The following is a 21008-nucleotide window of genomic DNA, read 5'->3' as shown; positions in this document are numbered from 1 at the left end:
AACAAAGGCCTGCGGGGCTAAAATGGTCACATTTAGCAATTCCTCTCAACCAATTCCGCAAATGAATTGTCCAAACTGTCAAACTGACAAATGTCAAATCAGTACAAAAATACAGAAATGAATTGCAAGCAGAGTTGCATTTTGCGATTTTAGAAAAATGAATCATATTATGATTCATATCATGATTCTTCAAAGCGACCATTTTAGCCCCGCTGAGCAAGAGAGATGTCACGTAGGTAAGAGACGTGTGATACATGACAGCTACAGCACTCTTTTTTTGACGTCCAGTCGGCACGTGCCGCACGTTGACAATTTAATCTCATAGAAATCATGTTCAATCATGCTTGTGTAAGTGTATACGTACACATATTTTTAAACCGATTCCGGTTTCGTTTGACAGCTCGAGATTGTTGCTGTGGCGGCTATAACTTTATGATTTTAGGAAAATAATAAAAAACACAACATCACTCTTTCACATTCCCGGCAAAACTCCAAGTGAATACTTGAGTCTAAGGCCCGTATAAATAGTCAGTCAGTACTTAATATGCGACCCGGTCTCAAGATGCCGTTCGGCTCTGCGATTGGTCCAAATTTTAACAGCCAACCAATCACAGAGCCTGAACCGTGTCTTGAGACCGAGATGCATCTTGAGTACTGACTATTTATACGGGCCAAATCGATGTTGTGATTTGAGATTGGACTAATTACTCTTTTTAACTAACATTTTCCTTAATGTGCTGGAGATTTAAACTAAAAAATATCTAAAATAAACAAAAGATTATTTTATCGCCTTAACCATAGATTGTGCTTTCAGCTTTCTTCGTGACAAAAATGAAAAATAAAACATTAAAAAAATACTATCATTGTCTATGGTTTCAAATTCTTTCTTCATCTCGGGTTATCGTGTGTGATGATATTTTTTTGTTGAATAATTCGTGTTTCTATTGTAATTAAGAGTTGTGACAATCAACTATTAAACATACAATAATGGGCGATAGTAACGAAACTCAAGCTCTTCTAAGAGATAGTGTTATAGATGGTAATAAAAAAATTGTTTTGACAGCTGATGATTCAACTAAATTCCGTGTTATTTGTTACTAAACAATGCAATTAGATAACTATATTATCCAGTTTGTATTATGCAATTCGCCTGTTATATACTTATCAAATGCTTCAATATTTTAACAGAGGAAGAGAATGTTAGTACAATTTCGCCGATCGGGCCTGACGAGGTGCCGCCGCCGTACGAGCAAGCTGGACAACCGATGGTTACCTGTCGAGTATGCCAGGCTATGATAGACATATCGGGGAAAAGAGAGCAGCACGTTGTAAAATGCTCTGAATGTAATGAAGCCACAGTATGTATTTGAATCTATATATCTATATATAATAATCAGTCTTACTCATAATAAATCTCAATGGTCTCAGAATTCTTTTGTTACATTTTTCTTTTGCAACATTTACTAAATATCGTTAAAAGTCATATATAGTATAATATGGTTAGACATTATAAACTACATAATGAGTTTTTAGCATCACCCAAATAAACTTTTGATAAGCAATACGTTATAAATAATTCAAGAGAGATAATATTTATATCTGTAATGGCATAGCGCCTGTAAGTCTTGTTGAGGAATTGTAAGTTTTACTTATTTTTGTGGTTAACCTATAACTATGGACGCGCAGTCTCAGAGGCCGCTTGTACCCTGCAAGAATCGCATCTACCCTACATCCCCTTAAGCTTCACTCTTGCGGCGCCCAGTAGCTTCAGTTTTAGTCGCAAAACATATTCTGAAGGAAAAAAAATCGATGTCGACTGCAAATTTGCATAGTTATTTTCTTTTGTACTTCGAGTGTGGTCTGTGAGACCGCATGCCCATGCTCCCCATACAAAGAATATGATTTCATTTGTTTGTGTTTTATAAGTAGTATGCAATCAATGTCTATATAAAATGTCTTGAAAGAACTTCTACTTATGTTTTTATTTATATTTATACTTGGTATAAAATAAATTACAATACTTTGCGATCCGAGATTCGAACGTTGGCGGTCCGTTCGGTCCACCTGTTCCTGACCGCTGCTTTAAGTGCTTAAACTTACAATATAATTTATAATATATTATAATTTTGGATATTTAACCCATACATTCCATAAATCAATAGTGTGTTAAGTCATATAAGCTAAAATAATACAAAAAAATCTTTTAATTACTTAATTAAATTAAGAAATTAAAAAAAAACCCCGCCAAACAACTTTAAAAAGTAATAAAATAATATTATATATGTTACCCTCAAAGACCGAAAACGCTCAGTTAGCGAAAAAAAGGCTCACAACGCGACGCGCGGCCACGACACGTTCTGGTAATCACAGAAAATTAATACCACAAAGCGAAATTCGTGTCGTGGCTGACGTGCTATTCGACCACAACGCGTTGTGGTAATCGAGAAAAGCCATGACGCATTCTGAGCATTTAAAAACAGCCACGACGCGAATCCATGTTGTGGCCCTAATGAAAACGGCTACGACGCGTTCTGAAACCAGGTTAGTTACTCAGGAGTAATTTTATAGCGCCCAAGTGTGTGCGCAATACACAAGAGCAATCTGGTTTCAATGAAACTAGGCCAGTTACTCAGGAGTAATTTTATAGTGCCCAAGTGTGTGCGCAATACACAAGAGCACGTTACGCAGGAGTAATTTTAAAGTGCCCAAGTGTGTGCGCAATCGTCACAGTGTGGGGACTGCTAACAGTGTCTTTTGCATTTTGTGTCACTGATTGTCTCGATACTATAATGTTTTGTGAAATCAAACATCTACATTATATATACAATGTGTCCCGACACCGGTGTCCGATCCTTTAATGTCATGATATAGATCATATCATAGGTATATTTTATAGACAAATTGGCCCTAATATTTTTTCTCTCCCTCACGGTTGTAAAATGGCAGCCTTTTTAATTTTTCTCGGGCTTTCACACTAATCTGACCAGTACTTCACATGTAAATATCCTATGAAGATAAAAAAGGTCTCATTTGATAGCTGAATTTGTGGACTACGCTTACATAGGCAATATGTTATAAATTTCGTAGAATTAAACATAGAAAAACCCAAGTTTAAGAAAAAAAAATTGTGATTTTTTAATAATGGCTTCATACTAATCTGACCACCTCATGAAAGTATGAGCGGTCTCTCAGACCCCATGTCCATAAGTATGTTACAACTTTTAGATGTCCATAGTTAAAGGTTAAATTGGTAACATTTATTGACAAAAGTAATAATTTACTTACAGCCCATTAGAAATGCACCTCCTGGCAAGAAATATGTGCGATGCCCGTGCAACTGCTTGCTCATTTGCAAGTCATCGTCGCAGCGTATTGCCTGTCCGAGAGCTGACTGCAAGAGGATTATCAATCTTGCCCCATCCCCTGTGACTCCGCCTGTTCCGACGTTACCTGGCATGTGCAGAGTTGTGTGTATACACTGTCAGGACACATTTTTGGTAAGTTTTCAATTAAGAGACATTGTTGATGGACCTACATCATTTGGTAGAATTATGTCAACTTAATGTAAGTCGTCATCTGTCGGCACTCAGCTTGGTTTGACAAAATGCAACCAAAATACGTAGGTCCGCCATCTGCTATATATATATATATATATACACAATTGGAATCTCGGAATCGGCTCCAACGATTTTCATGAAATTTAGTATATAGGGGGTTTCGGGGACGATAAATCGATCTAGCTAGGAAACATTTTTAGTCTTTCTATCGTGTTTTATCGATAATCGATAAACTGAAAAATACGACTCTTCCTGACATCTATTGGCGAATAATAATACTATTTTATGAGCAACTATACTGTACTCGGTGAAACATGGCGGTAGCTGTCATTGACTCCCTGTCAAAAACTTGTCATTTTCTATACAAAGCCGCGATTGATAACATCTGACACTTCATTGTCAATCGCGGTTTATATAAAAAATGACAAGTATTTGACGGGAGTCAATGACCGCTACCGCTATGTTTCGCCGGGTACAGTATAATCGCTTTAACAACACAACAACAGCTAAAGCTATTCCAACAGATGGCGTTGTTAAGTAACATGAAGCAATGAGTGTTTGCTATACCGAGCAAAGCCCGGTCATCCAGGTACTATTCAATTATTCATGCAATAATTATAACAATAATAGTCAATAATATGTCTAGAACAATTAATTTTTTACTGGTTTAATAATTTTTTGGGATTCCAATGTCCTTTGATAATTTTATCTAAAACAAAATATTTCTATGTTTACCAAACACACACAACAAATATCACCTTGAAGCTTTATTGGATTCAAGCAAATTGGGTCATCAGTTACAATCTTTTAAGCCCGGGCTCACATTCACTTTAAATTAATAATGCTTGAACTATATTGATTACCAATATTTCTAACATTTCTATTTCGTTTGGATGAATTTGTATGGGTTTTAATAATAATAATTTGGTAATACAAGGAGGTATAAACTGCGTTTAAGTCTAAATTCCATACAAAGTTTTTTTAAATAAGGGATTAGGACAAACATACTTTTTGTTATAATTTATATTTACTTAGTTCAGTTGACAAAGTTATTTTAAAAAGATTATGCAATATGCCTATGGTTGATATTCTTTAGCTATAAAAATGTGTTCTTTGTATATTAAATATTAAGGTATGCCAAGTAACCGGTTTGTTTGTTAATTAATTCTTAAAACTTCGGATTTAACGAAAGTCTAGTATATATAATATGCAAAATAAATTGCAGATATGTGTGATTTAAATTAATATTATGATAAGTGAAAACAAAGTTGATAGGTTTTTTTTAAGGATAGGCAGCTATTTCCGTATTCACTTTCATTAGTAGTAAGTGCAAGTTATTAGGGCAGGTAATTAGTTATAAGGAGAAAGTAAGTGTGGATAGCGACTGACTAGTGCAAGTGATTTGCCGGCTGCGTAGTAACGTGATTAGAACTGTATTCACTTTGATTAGTGATTAAGTGCGGATAACCTGTGCGGGTCATTAGTGATTAGGAGAAAGTAAGTGTGGACAGCAACTGATCAGTGCAAGTGACTAGTCGGCTGCGTAGTAACGTGATTAAAAGCGTGTTCTATTTTTTGCGAGTGCAAGTGCGAGTACCCACGTCCCGCGCGCCCTTCCTCCCTTCACTCGCAGCGTGCCTGCCAGCTATGAAATTGAGCTTTATTTTTTCTCAAAGATCAGGTAGACCTTCAGATAAGATGGATCATTTTAGAATGTTTTGATCAATTTTGAATTCATTCTGGGGACAATGGAAATAGTGGGGGCTAATTAATTATAATTATCACTATACCTAATTAATTTTTTCTTTCAATTTAAAGAAAGTTTTTAATTTATCAAAATAAAGAGACGACCTCTGTGGCTCAATTGGTTAAGTGCATGAAGCTAATACAAATGTACGGTACACGCGCGATAAACGATTTTTGGCGCAACGGAGTTGCGGGCGTCATCTAGTCTAGTATAAAAGTATTAAATATTATATTTCCGTTATCTGGTACCCGTAACAAAAGTCCTTCAGGTACTTAGCACGGGGCCAGACTGACGTGGTGTGAAGCGTCCATAGATATGATAATATTATTATATTATTATACTAGCTGTTGCCCGCGACTTCGTCCGCGTGGACTTCAGTTTATAGCGCGCGATGTCAACAAAATTGGTGTCAAAAGCTTTTATATAAAAACCCTGGTACCCCTTAAATCAATACAGCTGTGCAGTGTGCACACAATAAGTAAATATTTCATTTTTTTATATTAAACTTTATATTTTATGCCAAATTTTAAAGCTTATTTAGCCCCCCAATTACACAACTTTACCCATAAACTATTTATCATTGATAGGTTTAAGGTTACGTCACTGCACAGATAAAGTACTGAGTTATTTAATACCGTAGAATAGATATAACAATCGAAAAAAATCGGAACTTAAATGTAAGATGATACCACCTCTTATAGAAAGACTTTTGAGCAAGCGTCACCGCGATGTAGAAGACGCACGGCGCCATCTATTATGAATTTTTGGAGCTAACTTAATTTGAACAAATTTACGCATTTTCACCCCCTTACAACCCTTTTTTCCAGTAAAAAAGTAGCCTATGTCCTTTCTCAGGCTTTAGACTATCTGTATACAAAATTTCATTACAATCGGTTCGGTAGTTTTGGCGTTTGGCGTGAAAGCGAGAATGACAGACAGACAGAGATACTTTCGCATTTATAATATTAGTATAGATTATGTGCACACTGCACAGCTGTTTTTGGGTATTTTCATATTTTGATTAATTAAGGGCCGCGCCCGGAATGGCAGCGGCGAGGCGAGCACTTTCAGCGCTGCCATTACGGTGTAGCGCGGCCCTAAGAGGGGTACCGGGGTTTTAAAAAGTTTTTAAATTTGACACAAATTTTGTTGACACCGCGCGCTATAAACTAAAGTCCACGCGGACGAAGTCGCGGGCAACAGCTAGTTATGAATAAAAACAATATAAGTATAATAAAGTAAGTATGATTAGTTCTGTTACAATCATAAACCTATAATGCTAAAGACCAACAAAGAGTGCGAGAGAGAAAAAAATCCTTTATGGAATTATAACAAGATGAAAAGAGAGAGGCAGTCTAATGAAAATTGTTACAACTTTTATTTGACAGGTCGTCAAAAGTCGTCAATCGTTTTTATGCCCTTTCGGTATTTCCAATATATTGTTCAATTTGTTTGTTATTTTTAATAAATATTATTATATTTAAAACTGGTGACTTGTGCTGTAAGTGATTGCAGTGTAAATCATAAGAACAATCCTGAAAAATATACATTTCACAGGTAATTAATCTTCATGTCCTAATTGCTACGATGTGTTTATTCTTGCTATATTCTGTCTTCAGTTATCTATTTCAAATAAAATATTGTGAATCCTCCCTTTTACTTTCATATTTTGCGTAACTAAAGGTACTATTGTTCTTATATTACACAAATTTTGAAGAAAAATATTGCATCAATTTTTTCCACATATACGCTAGTGCTTGAATCAAATTTATCGATATGATTATCGATATTTAATATTTTACAATAACATAAAACTAAATAAAAATCATTCACTTACCTTTATATTTATCACCTTAAGCCCGGCCGCACATTATCCGAAATTTCTGATCAGAAAAATTCGGACGCCCCGCCCCGCTCATACATTTTGACACGTCAGAAATTCTGATAGTATGCGGGGTCTACAACAAAATGTATGAACAGCGTGCGTTCCCCGGGCGTCCGGATTTTTCTGATTTTTCTGATTTACACTGCAATCACTTACAACACAAGTCACCATTTTTATGATGATGATGATATATAAATGATTAATGTAGTTATCATAGTAACTTATGCTTTTGGTTCTTTAAACAACGCTGAAACTCCCAAACATGTATGTATAAGGAATCCGGAGTTCTGTTCAGCACCTTCGGAACCGTGGTATACCATGGGGAAAAACCTTACTTTTTGGTAGCATATAATCAAAATACATCATATAAATCCAAAATAACCATATGTTCCCATTTGAATATCAAGGAGTCACCTCGATTTCTCATGGTTTCCATCATCAGACCACCACTTTTGTGAACATGGTACCTACTCGGAACAATACAATGTACAACAAAATAACAATTTTGAAAATCGGTTCACAAACGGCGGAGTAATCTTTGAACATACATAAAAAATATATCCACAGCCGAACGTCTAACCTCCTTCTTTTTGGAAGTCGGTTAAAAATATTATGATATTTTATGATATGTATTTAATTGAAGAATAAAATGTGTGTTGTTTACTTTCAATGTAAGGGATGATTTAGATAGATTTTACCTGAGTCATAAATAAGTAACTTTATAATGTGTTATTTACCCGTATAAGAACCTCATGTCATAACATATCCGACGATTGAAAAATCATTCCAAACGAAAATGTGTATCTACTTTTCAATCGTCACCTTTTTTTGCCAATAATTAAAATTTATGATACCTAATTTGAAATACAAATTCTGTCAAAGTTGCATATTATTTATTTCTTGTAGAAACTCAGGTAAAATAACTCGAACGGACTATACTATCGATAGCAAAATACTATACTATCGATAGTAAAATATACATCACTAGCACACGCACACATTGACAGATCGAAAGTGGTCACGCATTTTCGGGTTGTCAGGTGGTCTATACGACAGTATATATTAAGTCTATGGTTACAATAATGAAGTAAAAAATAAAACGCCATCTGTTTTCCTATATTAGAATTAAAATGTTGATTGCATTGATATATTTTCTGGATGGAATCTAGGCCAACACGGTACACTCGAACTCCTTTACTTAGAAATGCAGTAGGAGTTCTATAAGATAAGATAGATTGATTATTATTATACCAAGTGATAATATTATTAAACATAATATTCTAACGTATTAAAAACTATAAACAAAAACATAATAATTAATAAGTATGATTAGTTCTATGTTACAATGAAGTAAAAAATAAAACGCCATCTGTATTATAACAAATATATTTCTGGATTTTGTATAATATTATACATAAAATATATTTAAGATTTTTGAAATATTATTTTAATACACATCCAAGACCCAGGAACATTGAAAACTTTTTGTTCCGCCTGCGGGACTCGAACCCAGGACCCCCGGGATGAGCGCTGGCCACGCGCAATGCGAATTAATTTTCATCGATATTTTCATGGAAATAAGATATTTTCCCACATCAAAATGTAGCCTATGTCCTTTCTCAGACTCTAGAATAACTGTGTACAAAATTTCATTGCAATCGGTTCAGTAGTTTTGGCGTGAAAGCGAGACAGACAGACAGAGATACTTTCGCATTTATAATATTAGTATGGATTAAAAGTACAAAAGGACACCTTTTCAATTACTTCCATATTAATCTATTCTTACTAATATTATAAAATATGCGAATGTGTGTCTCTCTGTTTGTCTGTTACCTCTTCACGCTCAAAACTCAGAACTGATTTTGCTGAAATTTGGAATGGAGATACTTTGAGTCCGGGAAAGGACATAGGATATTTTTATATCCCGAAAAATCACACGGTTTCCGCGTGATAAACACATTTTTGCCACAACTCTAGTTTTAGATATCTAGTTTTATATAAATACTTTACGGTTAAATAGTTTTATCTAGTTCTATACCTACTTATTAAAAATGAAGGACATGTCAAAATGGCAGTTGTATTTTCGAAACTTGCAAATTCAGCTTCCAAAAGAGTTCCCGTTTCAGACAGCACCGTATTTAATACTTCTTTGAGTACTTCTTGCAATTGCAAGCTCGCTTCTTGATGTTCGGCCGTACTCGCATGGTTGACAAAAAACAATCGCTGGTTGACAGCTACTACTGAATTTACTAAATAGAGCCACTAAATTATCACTAAATAAGAATTGGACACTACTTGCACTACATACCTACACTCCACTGTCTCAATTACTAGTCACTTGCACTTGTACTAATGAAAGTGAATACAGGCCATAATGGATTTTAATGGAGTTTTATAGTGGATAGGGTCTAGACTCTAGAGAGATTTAACAGAAAGGTTTTTTTACACATTATAAATGCTATTACTACAAGGCTAGAGTGGGTAGTGAGTAGTGACCCACTGTAGCTTTGTATAATGTTGATTATAACCAGAACCAGTTGAACCGCTATTTATGTAACTTTAAGCCATCACGAAATGCGTAGGTGGTTTTAAAACTAACTCTATTTCGCCTTGATGTATGATACGTGCAACAAGCACGGCGGCCGTACGGCCATTTTTACTATGGTACGGCAGCCCTTATGGTAACTCGGAACGGAAGTAGTTATAGTCCACGACTGATTGCTCGGTGAAACCATATAGACCGGGAGATGGTGACACAAAATTATTGGTCATTTGTACCAGGATGGCGGTTCTTCCGGGGTCTAGTTACGTAAAGGCAAAAATGTATGTGGGCAAAAAGGAAAATGATGGTCATAGCGCTCGCACTGACGACCCAAACGCGTCGGATAAATAACGAGTGTCGAACGATTTGTTCCACGAAAATGATTGTATTTTCAGATACTCGAAAAAAAAGAAGTAGGCGGTAGTGTAATGCCATTAGAGATGAAAATTCCCCGGAAAGTTTCCATTTCTAAGGAATATTTCCTAAAAACTTCCTGAAAATTTCCAAATTTGGAAGTTTTGAAAACTGTCATTTATCTTATAAAGACAGTTGTGACGTTTATTTTTAAATGCAAATAACACTAAAGTTACTTACTTTTTTATAGTTTTGATTAAATTAAACATACTTTAGGTATAAAATATGTGATATGAAAGTATGTCTACTTTATTATCCAGTCGCATGATTTAGATTGTTTTTATAAATATTTATCTAAGATAACATTATTTTCAAACATATATTCCTCAGGATTGACTTCGCTTTACGCTTTTCGATTTTTTATATTATATTTTTCTTTAAAACATATAAAATTGTATTTTTTAAATAAAAACTAGAATAGTTTTCTAATAGTAATACAGAAAATAACATTTTTTGAAGTATACGTGTCTCTATTAAGGGTCAAATTAACGGCTAAACTTCTTTCCATCAATCAGCTGATTTGATCTTACTCATCTACACTACTATTATAAAGAGGAAAGATTTGATTGTTTGTTTGTCTTGAATAGGCTCCGAAACTACTGGACCGATTTGAAAGATTCTTTTACCATTGGAATCCTACATTAATTCTGCTGAACATAGGCTAAATTTTATTTTGGAAAAAAATAGGGTTCCGTAAGATATTTGGGATTTTCGGACGCAAGGTGTAAAAAATCAACCAGAAATGTTACTTTTTTCGCGTACGCTGCCTAAACTATAAAAGATAGAACCATAAAATGTTCTAAGTAATTGTAGATCTTTTAAATATCTACAAAAAAGTCCGCGACACACTATACCTATCTATGTTGAGTGAGGCACAATAACCATTAAAAAATCTTGAAATGTTTTTGGACTACATTTAAATGCCTTTATTTTACTCATGGCATTAATTCTTATCAAAATAAATTATTTCATTGCTAAGTACAGTTAATGTAGATAATATTTGGTCTTTGAATGATTAAAATTGGACGTTTGGTTTTAATGTTATGGCGAAATTAAAATATTACGATTTCTGCTGCACGTTGCGAATTGGGCGTCGTCAAGGCGCGCCGCGCGGGTGTGCTCGCCCAGAGAGTCCACGTAAATATTAATTATTATTACCTCGATCATGGGAATCGCATACACAATAGATTTATTATATAATAGTTATGCGACAGCCGGGTGCCGCTTCATTGATGGGATAATATTAGAGTGCTTCATTAATTCATTACGTTTTGAATGACTATTATTTTTGATTGCTATTATAATTAATTTCTATAACTATAAATCAAACATAACACTTGAAATATAATAAAATGTGTATAATAATTATAATATAGTAGTTACAGGCTAAATAGTGTAAACCATTTTTATGTTCTGCTTAACATAAAGATTGACTAAGAAATAAAGATTGAAAAAAAAAAATTTTAAAAATCAATGTCCACCCGTGCGAAGCCGGGGCGGGCCGCTATACTTACATAAAAATAATTACGTATTGAATTGAGTACGTCGGTAAATTTTATTTTTTTATAGAAAAGTAATATTTTCGTCGGTAAATATTACTTTTTTATAGAAGAAAAACTATTTTAATAAAATTCGCAAATGTTTCTGAAAGTTTCCAAAATTTCGGAAACATTGGAAGTTTTCACGGAAATTTTCCGGTAAACTTCCTGACACATTCCAAAGTTTCGGAAACTTTCCGAAATTTTCAACACTAAATGCCATACTTCTCGTGTGTGACTTACAGCCCGCCATACCGACGCGAATACATTAATTTTAATAAAACAATTCAATCATTTGTACCAGGCTAATTTTTGCATAGCTAATCATCGTCGAGTAGCCATTCACAAAAACCACCTTGCCATACTTTTCCGACAGTTCCCAATGGCCGCCATACCACTTGCATGCAAAGGAGTAATTTTTTTTCGCCAAACGATTTGTACCACCCTGAAACTTTTTTTAACAATTCCCTGTATGATTATAAATAGAAGTCTGATAATACCTGTGGGAGGTGGCGAATGTGAACAATATTTTTTCAAAATACTACCGCCTACATCTTTTTTTTGACTATCTGAAAAAACAAGCATTTTTGTGGAACAAATCGTTCGACACTCGTTATTTATCCGACGTGTTCGATTAACGGCGTTTGGGCCGCCACGCCAGTGCGAGCGCTATGACCATCATTTTCCTTTTTGCCTTTACGTAATTAGACCCCTGAAGAACCGCCATCCTGGTACAAATGACCAAGAGAATTTTGTGTCACCATCTCCGGTCTAATATGTGTGTAATAAGTTATTACAAATTATTATTATTATTATCAGCCTACAGTGTCCCACTGCTGGGCAAAGCCCTCCCACTTTGCCTACAATATAATAGATTATAGAGATAATATGCATTACAATTAAACGTCATAAAACATTTAATACTTAAGGTGACTTTTGTTTTAACGCTTCTAAATGTTAATGTCGCAAATCGTAATATACTGTACATAAGTAAATAAGTAGATAATAATAATCAAATGGTACAGAACCTACTTATTATAGCACAGTGTATGTGGTTGATTCTTATGTCGTCGCCACAAGGGTCCTGACAGAGGTAATATTACAGCTATGAACGATCTGTGGGGAAGTATTTGCTACGGTAGTTGCGCGGTCGGTGTTGTACATATCGTATTACATGTGACATAGACCTTCACAGTCATTATATCGTGGCCTAGGTTTTATCTGAGTGCGACTATTTTTAGGACAACGTTACTTTATCGGTTTATTTTCTGTTAAATTTCTAGATTTAATCCTATGCTGTACTAAGGAGTAAAGGTCTAAGGACGAACTGAACATTAGAAATAAAAATTTACCAGTCATAGCGAACAGAATAGCAATATTTTATAACTTTAGAAACGACAATGTTATTATGTTGACCTGCAGTCTATTAGTTATCATAATAGTGTGTTAGTCATGTTAAATAGAATAGAATAGAAAATTCTTTATTTGTACAACTTAAAATTAAACTTAACTATGTATGCACATAATACATAATATAGTCACCCAAGCGTAATAATTATACACACAGATGGCTGAAAAAAGTGTAATTTTTTATGATGCTTACAAAATATTATATCTCACGAATCTCTCTTCCAAATTCCAACTGCAACTTCCATTATACTGCATAATAAATAATTAATAATGAAAATGTTATGTATTCCAGTATCAGCTGATGAAGAACTCTCCCGTGCGGTGCCCGCACTGCCGCAAGGTGTCGTCCGTGGGGCCGCGCATGGCCCGCGCCAAGGGTATCAAGTTCGCGCTGCTGTCCCTGATCTTCTTCGCCATCGCGCTCGGTGTGACCCTGGGCACGCTCTCCGCCGCCAAAACCCACGGCGGTGGTATCTACGTGGCCTACGTGGGGGCTTTCCTCCTCGCCTTCATATTAGCGGGCCGAGCCATCTACTTCTTCGCGATGAAAGTTAGCGTTATCGAGGGCCCCATGTAATCGTGATCGGGTTGCATTATAGATTTAATCGTATAGGCTCGGTGGAGCGGTCGCATTGCGTCGTCGCGTCGCTGTAAACCGACATTTTATGTTTTTGGTATGCCACATCGATGCATTGCGTCGAAGGTGTTTTAACGAAACGGCGGACAAAATATAGAATAGAAGTTTAAAATGCACTGCGCTGTCGATACCTTGTGTTGTCACTTGTCGCCCCAACGCAGCTATGTGGCAAACAAATTATCCCTTTTGAAGACGCGACGCAACGGAGTAGTGTGGCTTCGCCCTAACTATAAATTAAGTTAGTCACGTAGTCCGCTCGTCTAAGCTTGACCGTTTCAACCGTGACTTATGAAATTGACGCATTCCGTAGCAGATTGGTACGCGGCGATAATTCGCTCCAAATCGAATGGAACTAAATACTGACTGGTGACATTATAACGTCCTCAGTTTCTGAATCACACAACTCGTTGCTGAGGCCCACTAGCACAGTCTGGACTCTGGATTAATGCTGTTTGTCAAAATATGCTTTTTCCACGATTAGCTTAAGTTAAGACTGGTGCAAGTTGGCCTAAGGCTCTTGTCACACAGCCGTTTCTATTAACAATCTATTATGCTATGTGCTGCTAGTAAAATATAATGTTGTGTGATTCTTCAGGTAATATTTAGGTTTACTGTATGTGATAACGACGATGGGAGTATTGTGTAACGATCGGGGTGCCTTCTATGCGTTTGAAAAAAAAATAAAGGTTTCTAGAAGGTGATATACGTTTCTACGTCTAGATTCTAGAATTTGCGACGTGACTAATGACTATTATTATAATAATCTAAAACACAGTGTGTTAGTGTAAACACCGTTATCCTTGAAACCATCAAATGAGCCCGTCAAAATAAACAACTTTTGGGAACTCAAAAATAATGCCGCGGCCGTCTACATAGTTACATAACCACACGGATGCCCGGATCGGCAATTTGTATGGGTATGAAGATGGATTTTTTTGAGTTCCCAGCATTGTTCTCATAGAAAAAGTTGTTCATTTTGACGGGCTCATTTGATGGTTTTAAGAATAACGGTGTTTACAATAACATCTTGTATAATAATAAGGTAAAGGCTAAACTTTGTTTTCCACGTTATTTTGAATATAAGCAGCATTTTCCTGTTTTTTTTTACATTGTAATTTATTCTGTTTTTTTTTTTACTTGTGGCACAATATAAACGCATACTAGGCACACACCGATATTATATCTTTGTAAAATGTAACCGACCCTACTGAATAAAGCAATATTATTTACTTTAAGCCTATGTAATAAAGCCTAGTTTATTTTTCATTCTAGTTCTTGTATTTTACTTTATATTAGCTATCATTTAAGTGTTTTATTAATTTTCTATTTTTACTATATTAATATACTTTTATTATTTACCATAAGCATGCAAAACTATAATAATATAAAAAAATATACCTACGTTCAATACAATTTGCGAGACATTTTTTGAAAAACAAGTTCAGTTTTTTTTAATAAATTTGAATTGACACAGAAACGACTAAATATTATGTTGAAATTATTTTTTCCTCACTTATAATGCAGTCACTAGATTGCTTTTCATAATAACTAATATAGATCCTCTTTCATAATATAGCAGATAAAATGTATAAACGATAACCTACAGCGCCACCGTTTGCTTTCTGATTTGTAGCTAGATGTAAAGTATAAAATTAAACACTTTTTACGAAAGTTTTATAAAATTTGTAAAACATAACATAAGATATACAATTCAAGTTGGCCGACGATCGTACAAAACACAGAAATAGATTTTCATACCTATAACTGTGATATCACAGGAGCGCTTTAGTCATGGGAATACCCGTACGCGCGGAATCGATTTGAAATTCGCTCTTGTGACGTCACAGTAGGTATGAAAAAAGTGACACGCTCGTGTTCATACAAATTGGAGCGACATGGCGCTTCTATCTTGATCTATTTCTGTGGTTTGTACGATAGTCGGCCAACTTTAAATTGTAAGTCTGCGGGGACCCTTAAATTTGCTGATTGTATATTGTTAGGTATTGTAAGCCCACCGGTACATACTAAATTCACAACACCGATCAAAGTGTAGACAGGGAGATTCGAATACTCGTAGAGTCAATGTAAACTATTATGGAATATTACGCAATGGTCGCAGCAGAGGGCGCTATTTGCACATACAGTAAATAGCCCGACCAAAACATGACATGTTCATATCAGAATATTGACAGAAACGTCGAATAACGTCGAACAAAACTTTATTTACTATCTGTGCTGCCGTCTAGCGTGAAAACATTGCAGTAATATATCCTATTTTATGTAATTTTCGTTCCGACCGGGTCTTTTGAATAAAGACCCGGTCGGAAAAAACTAAAGGGACACTCGAAATATTAACTAATTGTGTTAAATATTAGTAAGGATTTTTAATCACGTTTGGTCACAATAAAGGTGGCCATACACGGGACAATTATCGTAACGATTTATCTCCTCGACGTTAAAATCGAACGACCAATTGTAAGTGTGTAGCAATATCGCAAACGATTTTACGTTGAAAAGGTCGATTGGACGATTTTCTTGACGATCGATCGAAACGACAAATTGTCCCGTGCACCTTAAAAGGGCTACGCAACCGGATATGTCAGTCACAATAATATAAAACTCTTGTAAGTATATAATTTTAATCTTGAATCTCTTTGTATATTTTTAGGCGCAAGGAACATTTTGCGATCAATTAAACTTTCAGGGGCAAAAATCTGAAAGTGAGCGAAGCGAGCGAGGTAGAAAATACTTGTTGTGTCAGAAATTTTGTTAATTTTACGTTAGTACAGTCGAGACCGCAGTCCGCACTCCGCACTAACCTTCAAACGGGAAACTGACGTTTTACGTCAGTTACGATTGTAAAACGTCAGTTCTATGGAACGTAGAGTGACGAGTCGCGTCGTGTAACGTGCTCTTACCTTTACAAATTACGATCTACAACTTGACCTCAAGGCTCCAAGAACATTGCTAGTCGCTTGCCCTGCTGCCTCTATGAATTATATCTATGACGACGTATAATATTTTGAATATTTTTGTAGCATAAATAAAGTGTAATGGTACAGATTACAAATTTTCATATAAAATATTTTATTTTTGGTTGTGAAAATTTTTGATAATTAAACAATTTTATCTTTCAAACTTAAAATGTATACTGCAGATTAGTATTATCTAATTGTTGAAAATTAAGAAAGTATAGAATGTTTAATAGTCGAATTTCAACAGCTTGGTTTTGAATAAACTTAGTAATATTATCGTATATCGAGTTATGTAATATGAAGAATGAAGAATATTAATTATATGTTTGATATAATGTAAAATTCCCTGCGCTGCTTACTGAAATTTGATCTCGAGTGTGACTAAATATTATATAAAATTAAAAATATGAAGAGATTAGTCCTAATAATATGAATTGCAACTAAATATTGTTTGTACAGAAACCTTTTTTATTACTTGCGATTTTAAAAGATTACAAACTTTAAAACTTATGTAACTACAAACATTTGTATAAAAATCCACAATATTTGTCTCCTAATAGCTAATACATGTATAATAATCACTAGTGTGTGTCTGGACTAGAAAATCTAAATACATATAAAGTTGATACCTATGGGCCTAAATTTTTCTCCCATATTTTTGATGTTCTAACAATTCTGTATCAGCTGTAACACCAAGGCATACTACAATATAAATAATATACAGCATACGATCTTCATACTACACCGCCCGAATCGGGCGTGATTTGAGATAAATTATTACTATCATTCCACTTGACACCACCAAAACTCCAATCAAGTTTAAGCAGTAAAGTTTTTATTTATCTGTTACTCAAATGGTCATCTTGACATTGACTAGGGTGGTGTCATATGATTTCATAATAGGACACCACCGGTGGTGTCGAGTCGAGTGGAAGGAACGAATTATTAAAACAATACAATAAAGCTGTACACCTAAAACTTGAATCTGTGTTCAGTCTTGAGATACTATAATTTCATTTCTGTATAATATTTATACTGTGTCCCTAGCCTGGAGTAGTTTCTTACTATTTTAAAGACGTATCCAAAATTATGTTAGTTATATTTAACAATAAACGAGTTGTAACAAGTTAATTCCATTTCAAAATATACTTTCTAGTCTATGAATTGAATGTTAATGTACAATTTAATTTCTTTCATTACATCAGCTCTATTTAGTGTATTATTTGGCGATGTAAAAGTTATTTAATAAAATGGTTAATGTAAATCAATGTTTCTTTATTGTTATGTTCAAAAAATTCTGGATACTACATAGCCGTTTATTATTCTTACCTATGATATTCTATTATATTGATTTTTAGGCTATTAGCTGAACCATGTGGCGGTCATTGTCTACTAATTAATAGATTCATTAAAGTGTAAGGCCAAGTCAGCAACACATTAGCTTAAGTGCATATAAAATATATATCTAAGGCCCTAATATACTTATTTAAATTCATTAGGACCTTATACTTTTTCGGTGAGCGAGTTTCTTCACGCCGGGCTCGTTTCCGAAATGGTGGTAGGCAGTAGGCACCATAGTTTCGATGTTTAAAAGGTGTAATTTGACACCAATTATTTTGAAAAAAAAAACATTATTTTATTTAATCTAATAATAAATGAAAATCAGTATTCTAAATTAGGTATTTATTTTGTAATTAAATATAATTAATTATTAGATACATCCACCGCATTAGAAAAGTGCTACAGTTAAATTCTTAGACAAAACTTTACATCCAAAAGATCTAAATACATACTAAATACTAATCATTGGAACTTAACAAAACTTATAGGAAGGAGCTTTGATAAGGATCAGGATGATAGAAATATCTATTACTGGGTTGATTATTAAATATTGCTTAAGTCCCGTCGCCGGATAGAGAGAAATTCGGTAATTTTCTATAGCTGCTTGTCTCTTTCGGTTTTCACTCACACAATAAAAGTATCTCGTTTGCTCGCTCATGCTTTGTGAGCAGGATGTCGTATTTTAACGCGCTTACGAAAGAGACAACAGCTGTAGAGCTGTATATATCTTTCGATCGCTGTGTCTCTTTTTCCCACGACCAGACTTCAGTGGCAATAATTATGTGTCTATAGGAAGAACAATATTAGGAAGATTACTTGTAAATAGCTACATAATATACCAGAAGGTATACCATTAACAAAACATATTGTGATTAATAATAATATAACTTATCATGAACATCTAGTTACACATTCTATAAAGGAAGAGCATTTTTCAATAATTGCTGATTGTAATTATTAATCTAAGACTGGGTTGCACCAGAGGCGTGGGTAAAGTTAAAGTTATAGTTAAGGTAAATTTAACTTTAACTTTACCCTTAACTTTGCCCGGAGAAATTGACAGATGACAGCTGATCCAACAAGGTTATACGGGGGCGCTGCTGGTAAAGGAGAACTGTCAAAAATTGCGGTTTTTGTATGATGACAGCGTTAGTTCCTTTTTTCGCCACATGCATTTAAAACCTTGTCGAGCTCTATGGTTATAGTTAAATATGGCGTCTTGATAGCGTCCATTTTTAACTTTACCCAAAGAATTGACATTTTGCACTGTAGTTAAAGTTAGTTGGTGCAATCCAGTCTAAATGTTAAAAAAAATATTCTTAAGACGACTAGACGTTTATTTGAAAACTCTTTTTATGAAAAAATATTTCTAAATCACATGCTATTTATTACTTTTTACTTTTATTTCAAAAAGGAATGTTGTAAATTGAAAAAAAAATGTTGAGTAAAAATAAGACACAGAACCAAACACAAGTGCGGTTCCTGTGAGCTAGTAAGTTCAAGCTGTCGATCGACCAATGAGTGGCGTGTAACTTATTTAGATGCTTTGTCTCTCTCACTCAGTATGAAGGAAGCAGCGACAAGACTTCTATTTTTATAATAATAAAAAAAAAAAAACTTACTCAATTTTTTAATTATAATTTACAACCCTTATCTATTTTATTAAGCAGTTCTCCGATAGTATTAAATTATCGGATATATATACAGGGTGTAACAAAAATAAGTGATAATACTTTAGGGTGTGTATGTGTTCCTTGTAGAGAGTTCACTGTGAAAGTGGCAGCGCTGAAAGACCAAAAATTTTTTTCACTTTTGTATGTGGAAACTCGTGACGCTCGGGACTTTGCCCATACAAAAGTGAAAAAATTTTTTCGTCTTTCAGAGCTGCTACTTTCACAGTGAACTCTCTACAAGGAACACGTACACACCCTAAAGTATTATCACTTATTTTTGTTACACACTGTATATATATATCCGATAATAATATACTTAAATTAATACTATCGGAGAACTGCTTAATAAAATAGATAAGGGTTGTAAATTATAATTAAAAAATTGAGTAACAAGGATTATAATGTTACGTATTTATAGACGCAAACAGCATAATATGGAGATATTTTTCCGTTAACATAATTGCAGTGATTTTTTGTTTTGTGCAAGTTCTTTGTTTATAGACATAGACATAAACTTTTTAAATGTTGTATTTTGTACTAATGTTGTAATTTAGGTAATTTATCCCGACATAAAAAAATAGTATTTTATGTCCCAAAAGTTATAAAATTAGATTTTTTTATAAATAATATGCACTGATTAAAGCATAATGACAGTACTCTACATTATAGTTACGTAGTAAACATCAATAAAAATAGGTAAAAATCATAACTTTAGAATATTATGAATATTGAACAAATTAATATCTATGTTCACCTATCTTAACAGGTGAAGCAAAAATTCACAAAAGTGAAGCCATCAAGAAGCCATTGACTTATCATTATGATATTGTCATAGTGACAGTTTACGTAGAGCAGGTTTTTGTTCTTTATATTTTGCGCTCACATGATAACAAAGTAAAGTTTGCGCAGCCAAGAGAGATCAGGATCACATAACGCATTATAAATAACTTAATATACAACTATACAAACATAATATGACTTAACGTCGTTCCACAAAAGAGGCTAGGACAAAATGCTAAATTATACCCCATATATTGATTAAAATATTTACTAGACGCTAACACAAATCGGTTGTCTTTGTCTTTTCAGTGCCTTATCCAATGTATCAGAAAAAGATAGCAACATTAATTAGCTAAAGTAAATATTTTTATTAATAAGGGGGCCTAAGGTCTGTTTCATTTTAAGCGGCATAAGAATCATCCATTCATTTTCCATCAACTTTTCCCACTTTTTATATTTAGTCTATACATTAAACCTAGAAAGGGACAATGTTATTTTAATGTGATTTA

At 34.2% G+C, this 21008-nt stretch overlaps 1 protein-coding gene across 1 annotated transcript; it reads left to right on the top strand.

Moving 5' to 3' along the window:
- Nucleotides 1–883: 883 nt before the first annotated feature.
- On the top strand, nt 884–14494 carry LOC121738408 (type 1 phosphatidylinositol 4,5-bisphosphate 4-phosphatase). The gene is made up of 4 exons (XM_042130436.1): nt 884–1039; nt 1189–1358; nt 3288–3497; nt 13386–14494. Exons 1-4 carry the CDS (start codon nt 988–990, stop codon nt 13668–13670), a joined length of 717 nt encoding a protein of 238 aa, XP_041986370.1. The 5' UTR covers nt 884–987; the 3' UTR covers nt 13671–14494.
- Nucleotides 14495–21008: the final 6514 nt, after the last annotated feature.

Source organism: Aricia agestis, chromosome Z (assembly GCF_905147365.1).
Source record: "Aricia agestis chromosome Z, ilAriAges1.1, whole genome shotgun sequence".
Taxonomy (NCBI): Eukaryota; Metazoa; Arthropoda; class Insecta; order Lepidoptera; family Lycaenidae; genus Aricia; species Aricia agestis.
Note: the sequence above shows the minus strand (reverse complement) of the source record. Positions and strands in the feature narration are given on the sequence as shown.

Excerpts from the sequence above, each read along its gene's own strand:
- LOC121738408 (XM_042130436.1), top strand. The coding sequence starts at position 988 with ATGGGCGATAGTAACGAAACTCAAGCTCTTCTAAGAGATAGTGTTATA. Across the intron at positions 1,359-3,287 it reads CTGAATGTAATGAAGCCACA|CCCATTAGAAATGCACCTCC; the intron begins GTATGTATTTGA and ends ATTTACTTACAG. Across the intron at positions 3,498-13,385 it reads ACTGTCAGGACACATTTTTG|TATCAGCTGATGAAGAACTC; the intron begins GTAAGTTTTCAA and ends TATGTATTCCAG.